This window comes from Leptopilina heterotoma, unplaced genomic scaffold (genome assembly GCF_015476425.1).
Source record: "Leptopilina heterotoma isolate Lh14 unplaced genomic scaffold, ASM1547642v1 Lhet_6, whole genome shotgun sequence".
Taxonomy (NCBI): Eukaryota; Metazoa; Arthropoda; class Insecta; order Hymenoptera; family Figitidae; genus Leptopilina; species Leptopilina heterotoma.
In genome coordinates, this window is record NW_025111137.1 from 4,909,551 (window position 1) to 4,923,154 (window position 13,604).

Below are 13,604 nucleotides of genomic sequence, written 5' to 3' on the forward strand. Positions count from 1 at the left end.
AAATACTTGCGCCGGGCAGATTTGGCCAAAATCAATAAATTAAATACTTGCGCCGGGCAGATTTGGTCAAAATCAATAAATATCATACTTGCGCCGGGCATATTTGGCCAAAATCAATAAATAACATACTTGCGCCGGGCAGATTTGGCCAAAATCAATAAATAACATACTTGCGCCGGGCAGATTTGGCCAAAATCAATAAATTAAATACTTGCGCCGGGCAGATTTGGTCAAAATCAATAAATTAAATACTTGCGCCGGGCAGATTTGGGCAAAATCAATAAATTAAATACTTGCGCCGGGCAGATTTGGTCAAAATCAATAAATTAAATACTTGCGCCGGGCAGATTTGGCCAAAATCAATAAATTAAATACTTGCGCCGGGCAGATTTGGTCAAAATCAATAAATATCATACTTGCGCCGGGCATATTTGGCCAAAATCAATAAATAACATACTTGCGCCGGGCAGATTTGGCCAAAATCAATAAATTAAATACTTGCGCCGGGCAGATTTGGTCAAAATCAATAAATTAAATACTTGCGCCGGGCAGATTTGGGCAAAATCAATAAATTAAATACTTGCGCCGGACAGATTTGGCCAAAATCAATAAATTAAATACTTGCGCCGGGCAGATTTGGTCAAAATCAATAAATTAAATACTTGCGCCGGGCAGATTTGGTCAAAATCAATAAATTAAATACTTGCGCCGGGCAGATTTGGCCAAAATCAATAAATTAAATACTTGCGCCGGGCAGATTTGGTCAAAATCAATAAATATCATACTTGCGCCGGGCATATTTGGCCAAAATCAATAAATAACATACTTGCGCCGGGCAGATTTGGTCAAAATCAACAAATTAAATACTTGCGCCGGGCAGATTTGGTCAAAATCAATAAATTAAATACTTGCGCCGGGCAGATTTGGGCAAAATCAATAAATTAAATACTTGCGCCAGTCAGATTTGGTCAAAATCAATAATTAAAATACTTGCGCCGGGCAGATTTGGTCAAAATCAATAAATTAAATACTTGCGCCGGGCAGATTTGGCCAAAATCAATAAATTAAATACTTGCGCCGGGCAGATTTGGCCAAAATCAATAAATTAAATACTTGCGCCGGGCAGATTTGGCCAAAATCAATAAATAACATACTTGCGCTGGCAGATTTGGTCAAAATCAATAAATTAAATACTTGCGCCGGGCAGATTTGGTAAAAATCAATAAATTAAATACTTGCGCCGGGCAGATTTGGGCAAAATCAATAATTAAAATACTTGTATAGGGCAGGTTTGACCAAACCTGCGCGGCGAAAGTATTTTATTTATTGATTTTGACTAAATCTGCCGGGTATAAGTATTTTATTTATTAATTTTGAACAATCCTGCCCGGAGCAAGTATTTTATTTATTGATTTTGAACAAATCTGTTCGGATAAATATTTTTGTATTGCTGTTAACATAATTAAACTTAGAACTTAGGAGACTTTGGATACTTTAATGGGACGAATTAAAAACGATTGCTAGATAGAGATAACATTTATAAAATATTACTATTTTTGAAAATATTCTTTACGTAGTCGTCTCCTATGTAACTTAACTAGCCGAGGTGACCTAGGTAGTCTTATTAATTATCGAGAAATGATGAATAATCATAGTCAGTTTAGTTTAGAGACTCTTTTATTTATAGATGTTTTTATAATGTTCTATATCACTTTTAGAATCAAGTTGAATTTCACAAGAGGTAAAAATTATAAATTATATACAATTATTGTTTTTCTCATTGTAATAGATTGTTTAAAATTTTTTTTTATTGAAAATGAGTATTTCATCGAAAGTGTGAATAAATTTTTGCATTCTTTATTTTGCTGCTTTTTAGAAGATTATAATTTAAATAGTACATACTTCAATTTAGAAATGCATCGTCACAAGTACATGTAAAAAATACATCCAAACTCATATGAGATTAGATAATAACGTTTTTAATATTTGTAACATGATTAAACTGATTTTTAAGTATTTTTTAAATTGTTATTTAATATTTATTTGTAAAATAAATTCGAAACCTTTAAAAAAAATTTGCTGATTTGGTTCTTTTTCAATAAAAGAGCTTGGATGGGCTTTAATGTACGCTTGTGAATTGCTTTCTTTGAAATCGCAATAATAATTTCTCATATAATATATTCCTGGAATTGTTTAGGACATTTTTATTTATTAATTGTGAACTTCGACGATCCTGAATCCCTTGATTCTCTTTTTTTCCACTATTTGCCTTTCGAATTGGCAAATTAGCTGCCAATATAATTCAGTTCTGTTTTGTGCACTACGTAAAGATATCGTTCTTTTTTTTAATAAAGTGTCAAGAAAATTATCTTCAATTATTTTAACCTCAGCAATAACTGGATGGTATTTTTATCTTGAAGTCTCGATTACTAGGAATCTACTAGAATTGTTAGGTACAATGTTGATCTATAAATTATGCGCCACATTTTCCTAAAATAAAAAAAATACTCTCTCTCTTTCTCTCTCTCTCTCTCTCTTTTCCAAAGTTTCGCACAAATTTTTTCCTTTTATATATATAATTCGCATACACTAAAAAAGGTGCATGTATTAACGATTCGACATTTATATTAAGTGCGTATACATTTCATATTAATGGACAATTTTCATCCAAATCTTAAAACAGAAATATGGACAGTTTCATTTAATATCTTAATCGATATTAATCGTTTTACATAATTTCACTTTATTTTCATTTCATCTCACAAAAACATACAATCTCTTTCTCTCACTAAATAAATATTTACAAGATATTTACAATTAAATTTACACTGTGAAGATTGAGTTGTATTGTTAGTTAACGAACGAAACTTGAATCATATTTTTATTAATTATTTAGCAAATAATTATTAATTAAACATTATCAATTAATAATTCATGTTCATCGTAGTGTAAAAATTAAATTTTTAACAGTATTTTTTAATAGTTGATTTTTAAATTTTCATATTCTTTTAAATTCAAGTTTCGTTAATAAAGTAATCTACAAGTTTTTTGCATACAAGACAATTTAAAATTCTCATTATTTCTCCGATAATTACAATAATTTAGTAAGAATTAATGTATAATAATATGTTAAAATAGAATCTTTGATTAGAAGAAAAATAAAAGCTTAAATGACTATTAAAAATTTCATTAATACTCAGTTTTTGAGCGAAGGATTGCTTCTCTTTAAATCATTCTTAAAAGCTGATGTAATAAACACCATTTTCATTTCACATTAATTTACATATCCAATTATACATCTGGAAATATAAAATTTAACAAAATTGAATTTTCGAAAATCTTTAAAGAAAATTATACTTTTCGAACTTAATTTTATTAAATTTTACTGATAAAAAAATTTAGTTTAAGTCGCTTCATATTGTTTTTAGCTTTTGACTTTCAAAATTAAGAAAATAATGTACAATAAAAAGATTTGCTATCTGTCGAGTAAATTAATAAAATGAATAATAATTATTATGATAATTGCATAACAAACTTCTTTACAACTTGGTTGTCTATGTATTCATTTAGATACATAAATCGAAAAAAGCAAGCAATTGCAATTAGTTTAAAGAATTTTTAATGATAAAGCATTGGGATTTCTAGATAATTATTTAGTCTATTGACAAACTTTGCAAGTTGATCGTCTTTTGAAGAATATCGACTTGAATAGAAGGCACGCTTGAAATAGGTAACGTTCTTTTTGAAAAAATATTTTTTCGTTACAAAAAAAAGAGAAAAAAATTTATAAAAAAAAATACCTCAAACCTTCAGTCGTTCTCGCGTATCACACAAAAACAACAATAAATACAAGCATCGCGTAATATCTACTACATCTATACAATATACATTCGAAAGATAATTCAACTTTAAAACTGAATTATTATTCGAAACTACTACCGAAATTTCCCTGATTATAAAAGTTGCATTCTGCACTAGCAAGTTCCATCTTTTCTTCATCTCATTCTGTAATGGCTTTCCTTTATTTTCAGCAATACGTCTCCATTTTTAACTGTCCAAGTTTCACTTTAACATCGTGAAAAGTTGGTCTCTTCTCTGGTTGCAAGTCCCAAGCCTAAAAATTTCACATGCAATCAAATTCATGTTTTATAATAATTAAAGATTAGCGAATGATAGAATCATTATGAATTCAATTATTATTTTCCAAAGTTTTTAACCATAATTCTTCTTCAAATCTGTTATTTTTAATAATTTAAAAAAATGTTCCTTGACAATTTTCAAATTCATTTGTTTACAATATTCAATTTTTCGAAATTTCAATTATTCGTAAATTCTTCAATTAAATATATATTAGAAAATTAAATATTTCAAATAATTACAAAAAAAAATTGCGAAGAAATTTATAACAAATTTATAAATAATTGTATTGTTAATTTAAGCTATAATTTATTAATTTATCATTAAAAAATTTGTAATTAGTTTTATTTTACAAGAAATATTAGTTTTGAAATTTATGAAATTTTTTAGAGTAAAATAATGTTGAAATATTGAAATTTTGTTATTAAGCTATTTTCTGTAATCTAGAAGGTGTTTGAGCTATTTAAATATTTCGTTAATAAATTAAGCCAACCTGTCGCATTATCTCATAAACTTCTGGCGGACATCCATCAGGTGGTTCCATTATGTGACCCTCTTCTACACTTTTAACAACGTCTGCCAAGGGCTAAAAATTATTTCATTATTAATTTCTTTCACACAAATAATTTTATTTAAAACAAATTTTAATTTCAATTTTACATATTTCTTTAAATATATAGAAAATTTTATTTCTAAAATTCACATTAGACCAAAATATACTCACTATTCTCGGATAGGGCACTCGACCAAAAGAATAAATTTCCCAAAGTAAAATTCCAAAACTCCACATGTCAGACTTATTAGAAAATTTCTGCAAAATAAATATAAAAAAAAAATACAATTAAAATTTGTTTTGAAAAGTTTTCTTTCACTCTAAATAAACTTTAAGATCTATAATAAGTATAAAATAAATAATAAAGCAAAAGAAAGTTAAGAAATTTATTATTCTTATTCATATTGTGTGTATGTTAATCAAAGAGAAAAAAATATTTGTGCATAAGAAAGATTCAGTGGAAAAAAAGTCAAGCAACTCATTACGTTGTGTTTTAATGCCTCGGGTGCGGTCCATTTTATAGGCAACTTTCCACCATCAAGTGAAAAGTTTTCATCCCGCGCTAAACCAAAGTCCGAGACTTTTGCTGTTCCATCTTCCGCAACGAGGACATTTCTCGCGGCTAAATCTCGATGAACAACATGTCTAGATTCCAAGTATGCCATTCCAGCACAAGTATCGCTGAAAAAAAAAATTTTTTTTTTACTACCATAAATTATTTACAAACGGCTAACAAAAATTTTAGTTTAGAAAACAAATGTAAAAAGCAACTATTAAATATTATTGTAAAGAAAAACGAATAAATTTAATCCATTATTATTCATTAAGAAGCTTTTTGTGGACAATTTTTGAAAAAATTTTAAAAATCATGTTCAATATCTATTTAATCCGTTTTTTAAAATTGTAATGAATAATATTTCGTCTTTATTTCAAAATTTGAACTGAATAGAAAATATTATTTTAAATATAAAACTTTTCCAGGTTAAAAAACGGAATTTTTCCAGGTTTTTAAAACTACATTTATATTTTACAAAATTAAATAATTTCACTTCAATTCAATTATTGTTTTCCAGAATTTTTAACTAAAATTCTTCTTTAAATTAATTATTTTTAATAATTTTTGAAAAATTTCTTTAAAAATTTTCAAATCCTTTTGTTTACAATTCAATTTTACGAAATTTCATCGATTATTCGGAAATTCTTTAATCAAATATATATTAGAAAATAAAAACTTTAAATAACTTCAAAAAAATTCAAATAAAGATTTTCAAAAAAATTAAATCTACACAATTTTCAGTTAAAAGTATGAAAAATTCAAACATTCAAAGATTATAATTTAAAACCTTTTCAAAATTCAATTATTTCTAAAAATTTTTAAACATTTTTACTAATTCAAATTTAGAGAGTTTAATATTCAATTGTTATCTAAAATTTTACCTGAAATTAATATTTGTATCAATTATTATTAGAAAATTCTACTAGAATTCAATTATATAAATACAAAAATAAATAATTTATTGAAGAAATGAATTATTTTTTAAAATTGAACTCTCATTTAAAGAATTTTATCAACAAATTTTTAAATAATTGAATTCTTTCAGTGAATTTTAAAAAAAATTGTTAATAATAATTACATTTTTTGGGAAATTCGATTAAAATTATATTAAAAATAATTGAATCTCTGTAAAAAAAAGTTTGATTGAATTGAGAAAAATTTTTGAAAATAATTCAAATTTTGCTAAGAATTTTATTAAATTTTCTAAAAATAATTAAATTTTGGAAAAAAATTTTATTATTTATAAAGATAATTGAAATTTTGACGATAATTTTTTTTAAACTTTTGACAATAATTGAATTTCTGCGAAGATTTTTATTACTTTTGAAAATAATTGAATTCTAGCGAACGAATTTTATTTTTTATAAAAATAATTGAATTCCTGCAAAGAAATTTTATTATTTATGAATATAATTGAATTCTTGTAACGAATTTTATTAATTTTTTTTAAATTATTGAATTTCTGGGGAAATTTTTATAATTTGTAAACAGAATGAAATTCTTTTTTTTATTTTTAAAAAATTTAAAAGAATAATTTAAATATTTCGAATAACTTAATTAAAATTTGATTAAAAATAATTGAATTTTTGCGATGAATTTTATTATTTATGAAAATAATAATCCAACTATTATAAACAAATTTTGTTCAAATTTTTGAATATAATTCATTTTTTTTTAAGAATTTTATTAAAATATTTAAATAATTGATTTCTTTCGAAAAAATTTCTTGAAAATTATATTTCACACAATTGAATTACTTTGAAAATTTTATTATATTTATCATATTATTTGAATTTTCGCTTTGAATTTTATTAAATTTTTGAAAACAAGTAAAGTAAGTTTGAAAAATTTTGTTGAAATTTTCGAAAATAATTAAAAGATTTCAAAGAATTAAATTAAAATTTTATTGAAAATAATTTAATTCCTCTGAAGAATTTTATTATAATATGAAAATAATTTAATTCCCATAAACAAATTTTTAGAAAATAATTAATTTCTTTTTTAAGAATTTTATTAAAATATTTAAATAATTGATTTCTTTTAAAAAAATTCCTTTATTATTTCACATAATTGAATTATTGTGAAAATTTTATTATTCGAATTTTATTATTTGTGAAAATAACTGAATTCTCACAAAAGATTTTCGAAAATTTTTTGAAATAATTGAATTGTGTCGAAGAATTATATTAAAATTTTTCTAATTGCTTCTAAGAAGAATTTTATTAAAATTTTCAAGAATAAATTCTTTAATTCAAAAAAATATTCAAAAAAATATTTATCTACCACGATAATTGTTAATTTTTTCCATTTCATTAAATTTCCATAATTTAAGCAAAAATAGACAACCAATGCAATGACTAGAAGAAATGAAATTGAGCTAATAATTTTCAGCGATTTCAGCGATTGAAAAATATTGAAAAATAGGAAATTATTATTTTCTAAGTAATGAAAAATGATCTTACAATGCAAAATTAATTTGATCTTTCTTGGAGACATGTAACCTTCCTCGGGATCTTAGATAATCAACGAGCGATCCATTACTCATATATTCGGTGACCAGGTACATATGTGGATTATTAAAAACAAGACCAAGGAGCTTCACTAAATTATCATGTATCAATGATGTCATTAAACTCGCCTCGGCTAAAAATCTTTGCGCCGCTTCGCTATTGTCCTTTAACATTTTAACAGCAACTCTTTCCCCACGATAAACACCAAGTAAAACATCGCCAAATTCACCTTTTCCAATGCACTCGCGTAATTCCAATTCATGCGTTTGTATTACCCAGCCAGCTTCGATAAATGCCTTTGGATCAACGCAAAAATCTTGTTTACCTTGTTTTGGCAATGATTTCGTTAATTGTGTACACAAACCGTCGGCATCTTGCTCATAGTGCTCGACGAGGAGCGCCAAATTCTCAAAGAACTCCTCGTCGTCTATTGTTAATTGATTATTTTTATATTTCACCCGATAATGTTGAACACGTCCTTGATAGCACACACAAAGCGTATAATCGCCAGGAAAGTTCGTCGACTCACGAACTAGAAATAGGCCATCTTCACGAGGTCGCAACAATCTTTCCGCTGTTTCCCTCGAAATTTTACCATGAAACCATCTGTAAAAATATTTCCAATTTATTAATAGATTCAAATTGTATATATAATCATTATAGGCAGGGCTCGAACCAGTGAAAACCATTTAGGGACCAATTACTGACAAAAATATAACCAGTCCGAATCAAATAAGAAAACATTCTTTACTTAAAACTATAATCAGAGTTGTCAAGCTTTTGCTCAATTCAAATTCCCTGACTTCTCTAGGTTTCCCATGTTAAAAAACGGAATTTTTCAAAGATTTTTAAAATTCATATTTTACAAAATTAAATAATTCCAATAAATTTTTATAAAACACGAACTGTATTCTGCTTTAATATAATATTTATTTCAATATTCAAATATTCAAAACTTTATAAAACATGACAGAATCATTATTTTATATTATAAGAATATTGTTACTGTAACTTCTTCAAAATTATTTTCATCATTTCAATTCAATTATTATTTTCTAGAATTTTTAACTAAAATTCTTCTTTAAATCAATTAATTTTAATAATTTTTGAAGAAGTTCTTTGAGAATTTTCAAATCTATTCGTTTACAATTCAATTTTACAAAATTTTGATTATTAGAAAATCTTCAATTAAACTTTTTCAAAAAAATTAGTCCTATGAAATTAATAATTTAAATTAAAATTATGAAACCTTTCTCAAAATTCAATTATTTCTAAAAATTCACGCTAAAAGGCTTTTAGTATTCAATTATTTATGACAGTTTATGAAAATAATTAAAGGTTTGCTTGGAATTTTATTAATTTTGAAAATAATTGAATTTCTGCAATCATTTGTAACGTCTCCAAAAATCAATTTTCTTTAGTGTTTTTAACAAAAATTCTCCTATAAATCCTTTATTTTTAATAATTAATTAAATGTATATTAAAAGATTTAACTAATTTCAGAAGAATTTGAATTATTAAAATTATTTAAAAAGTTAAGTTCTTTAAAATTTCTTATTAAATTCATTGAAAATTGAAATTTTCTAAAATTACAAATTAAAACCTTTTGAAGATAGTTCTTCAAGAATTAAGTTATTTAAAAAGAAATTATTGGCAGAAGTAAAAAAAACTGAAGGTTTTGTATTAGAATATGTGGTATCAAACATAAAACATCGATTTTTTCATGTTTTATAGTAATCAAAGAAGGCCCAGTGAATAAATTTTTTAAAATTAATTGAATTCCCTGCGAAGAATTTTATTATTGACTAAAATAATTGAATTTTTTGAAAATAATGGAGCTCCTTTAATAATTTAAATTGGTCCAAATACTTGGATTTTATGAAGAATTTCTTTCAAATTTTTAAAATAATCATATTTTTTAATAATTGAAATTAAACATTTAATTATTGAATTTTATTAACATGTTTAAAAAATGATTAAATTCCTCTCAGAATTTTAGTAGAATTTTTTAAAATAATTTAATTCATTCAAAGAATTTTACTAAAATATTGAAAATAAATTAAATTCATTTGAAAAATAGATAGGTACTTAAATTCTTTTAAACAATTTTATTAGAACTTTTCTAAATAATTAAATTCTTTTGTAGAATTTCTATAAATTTGTTGAAAATAATGTAGTTTTTTTAAATAATTTTAATTGAAAAGTATGAAAATAATTAAATTAAACAAACAATGTTCTTCAACTTTTTTAAAATAAACGTGTCTGTTAATAATTATAATTAAAAATTTGATTATTGAATTTTATTGAGATTGTATTGAAAATAATTGAATTCCTAAGAAGAATTCAAAAATTTTTGAACATAATTGAATTTCTGCGAAGAATTTTCTTACTTCTGAAAATAATTAAATTTCTGCAATAATTTGTAACTTCTCCAAAAGTAATTTTTTTTTATGCATTTTTAACTAAAATTCTTCTATAAGTCCATTAATTTTAATAATTTTTGAAAAAGTTCTTTGAATATTTTCAAATTCATTTGTTTAAAATTCAATTTTACAAAATTTCAATTATTCGGAAATTCTTCAATTAAATATATATGAAAAAATAAAAACATTAAATAATTTAAAAAATAATTCGCAATTAAACTTATTTAAAAAAATTAATTCCACATAATTGTTAGTAAAAAAATTAAAAAATTCAAATTTGCCAAGATTTAAATTTGAAACCATTTTAAAATTTATTTATTTATAAAATTTTAACTGAAATTCAATTTTAAATCAGTATTTATTAGAAAATTCTACGAGAATTGAATTATTTGAATGCAAAATTAAATAATTTATTGAATAATTCAATGTTACTTAAAATTGAATTCCCATAAAGAATTTTATCAATAAATTTTTAAATAATTGAATTCTTTGGACGAATTTTAATAATTCTTTTAAAGATTAATTACATTTTTCAAGGAATTCGATTAAAATTGTATTAAAAATAATTGAAATTCTGTAATGAGTTTTATTTTTTATTAAAATAATTAAATTCCTAAAAAGAATTTTATTATTTACGAAAATAATTGAATCTCTGTAAACATTTGATTATTTATGAAAATAATTGAATTATTACGAAGAAATTTATAAAAAATTTGTTAATTATTGAAAGTTTCGCGTGGAATTTTATTAATATTTTTTTAAATAATTAAATTCTTTTGAAAAATTTTAGTAAAATAGATATTGAAAATCATTGAATTGAGAAAAATTTTTGAAAATAATTGAAATCATTGAAATTTTGCCAAGAATTGTATTAAAATTTTTGAAAATAATTGAATTTCGGAGAAGAATTTTATTATTTATAAAGATAATTGAAATTTTGATGAGAATTTTTTTTTAATTTTTAAAAATAATTGATTTCTTGCAACGAATTGTATTACTTTTGAAAATAATTGAATTTCTGCAATCATTTAAAATTCCTCTGAAATCCTCCAAATTATATCGTACAATTTACGAACTTTTTGTCCTTTTTTAATCAAATTACGGACTTTACGGACCTTTTTTTTTAAAAAAAACTGACTTTTACGGACTTGAAACAAATTTACGGACCTTTAATGAATTTACGGACTTGTTCGAGCCCTTGGGAATATTTGGAAAGTCTTAGTTCAACTGAGAGTTCTTTCTTGTGAATATACAGTGTGGCCACTCAAAATTTTCCAATAAAATTCTCAAAAAGCTATTTCGCCATTTTTTTTAAGTTTCAACCCGATTAGTCTGGTATTTAGACAAAATTACATTTCATGTTCTAGGAAGAATACTATTCGACCGATACGGTTTAAATTTTGTATAAATATGTATTTTTGAACGTAGAATAAAAAAAAAAAAATTTTGTAAAATATGATTAGATTTGACTATCACAAAGTTTTTTGCGATTTTTATAAAAACTGATATTCTTTGAAGTCCCTCAATTCTCAATATTTTGCCATGAAAATTCGGAAAAACATTGTTTAAATGTTGCTTTAATCTTTTTTTGTAAAAACTAATTGTTTCGTTCTTGTCTGTAAAGTTTTGTTTTCTAAAACTTAATCAGTAATTTTCAACATTTCTCCAGGCCACCCTGCGATAAAATTTAATTATTATAAACGAACCAAAACAATACATACGGCATTGCATTGAGCTTTACTTCATGCCTAGGATTCGTTGGCAGTACATTAGTATTGCCGCTATTTGTTGAATTTGAAGTGATAATGACTGGAGTGGGAAGAGCATTAATGTGAGAGGTAACATTTTGCGATGTAATATTTGAATGTGTAGTCATGATTGGGGACACTGGATGGGACGAAATATTGGAAGCAGTGAGATTGGAAGAATTTGAATGTTGTGTTGTGTTATGGAGCAAGGAAAGATTGGTTATGGTCGATGGAATTGTGTGATGATGATTTTGGTTGCTGTCGAGTTTTGCTTGACGGGCTGGTGCTGATAAATTTGGGTAGACACCGCCCGCATTGTGATACGTTGGCATTACTGCTGACGCCAGGATAGGCAATAATCATCTGCAACAAATTAAAACAAAACAAATTAATTCTTTTTCCTGATTTATTGGATTTATTGAAAATTGGAATTTTATAAAATTTCAAATTCAACTTCAAATTTCATTTTCAAGTTGATCTATTTATGAAAATTGTAGACGCAACTCTTTTAAAATTCAATAAATTTTGAAAAGTTTCAATTAAGAAATTGGAATTTGATGAATAATCGTGAGCACAAAAAAAAGCAACAAAATCACGGTTCATTTAATAAGAAAACAAATAATTTTGTCGCGGAAAAATGAAAAAAAAGCGTGAAAGCAGAACCATTCATTAGCCTTTTAGTGTCGTGAAGGTAATTCAAATCCTAATTCTTTGCGACTTCATAAAACACAATAGAATTGAGTGTCACCTTTTATGTGGGAAGTTGAGTTCGTCAAATCAGAGTGACACGTCTTCTAGGTGAAGAGAGGCGGTCACTTAAGAAGCTATTGTTTTAATACATTTGCTACACAATCGACGTCTACGTGTTTTAATCCTCTCTTTGAAACTGATGTTTATTTGCGAGAATATAAATACATTACATTATAAAGAATATGAGTCACACACGCTTTATTTTCACAGATGTCATGAAACAATTATACTATTTGAATAAACATAACTTCATCACGTATCTTTTTTTCTTATAATTATATTACTTTTTTAATTGAACAGGGTTGCCACGCTTTTTCTCATTTCAAATTCCCTGACTTTTCCAGGTTAAAAAAACGGAATTTTTCCAGGTTTTTAAAACTATATTTTTTATATTTTACAAATTTAAATAATTCCAATAAATTTTTACAAATACATGTAATCTTTTTTAAATAAATATTTAGTGATTATAATTTTTCCATAAGAGTTAAGATTTTCAAAAATTTTTTTAAATTCAACTTTTTTGAAATTAAACAACTTATAAAAAATTTTTATAAAACATGAAGAAATCGATCACTCCGAGTCTTCGACTCGGAGCAATCGATATCTTCATGTTTTATAATAATTAAAAATGACCGACTGATAAAATCATTATTTTATAGTATATAAAAATATTGTTACTGTAACTTATTCAAAATTACTTTCATCACTCTTCAATTTAATTATTGTTTTCCAGAATTTTTAACTAAAATTCTTCTTTAAATTAATTATTATTAAAATAATTTTTGAAAATTTTCTAATCCTTTTGATTACAATTGAATTTGACGAAATTTCATCGATTATTCGGAAATTTTTCAATCAAATATATATTAGACAATAGAATTGTATCAAATAACTTAAAAAAAAATTCCATTAAAGTTTTTCAAAAAA

At 24.6% G+C, this 13,604-nt stretch overlaps 1 protein-coding gene across 3 annotated transcripts in view; it reads right to left on the bottom strand.

Moving 5' to 3' along the window:
• Nucleotides 1-1,659: 1,659 nt before the first annotated feature.
• Nucleotides 1,660-13,604, bottom strand: part of LOC122509257 (tyrosine-protein kinase CSK) — a 30,778-nt gene continuing 18,833 nt past the window's right edge. For 2 of the 3 annotated variants that reach the window (XM_043623191.1, XM_043623190.1), the window contains exons 3-8: nucleotides 11,901-12,290; nucleotides 7,709-8,362; nucleotides 5,176-5,371; nucleotides 4,862-4,948; nucleotides 4,631-4,723; nucleotides 1,660-4,114 (exon numbers count right to left, since the gene is read on the bottom strand). In XM_043623191.1, the coding sequence (XP_043479126.1) occupies nucleotides 4,028-4,114; nucleotides 4,631-4,723; nucleotides 4,862-4,948; nucleotides 5,176-5,371; nucleotides 7,709-8,362; nucleotides 11,901-12,259 (1,476 nt within the window). In that variant the 5' untranslated portion in view covers nucleotides 12,260-12,290 and the 3' untranslated portion in view covers nucleotides 1,660-4,027. Of the gene's footprint in view, nucleotides 4,115-4,630; nucleotides 4,724-4,861; nucleotides 4,949-5,175; nucleotides 5,372-7,708; nucleotides 8,363-11,900; nucleotides 12,291-12,675; nucleotides 12,817-13,604 lie in introns of those variants that run through there. The other variant, XM_043623192.1, reaches the window with a different exon arrangement.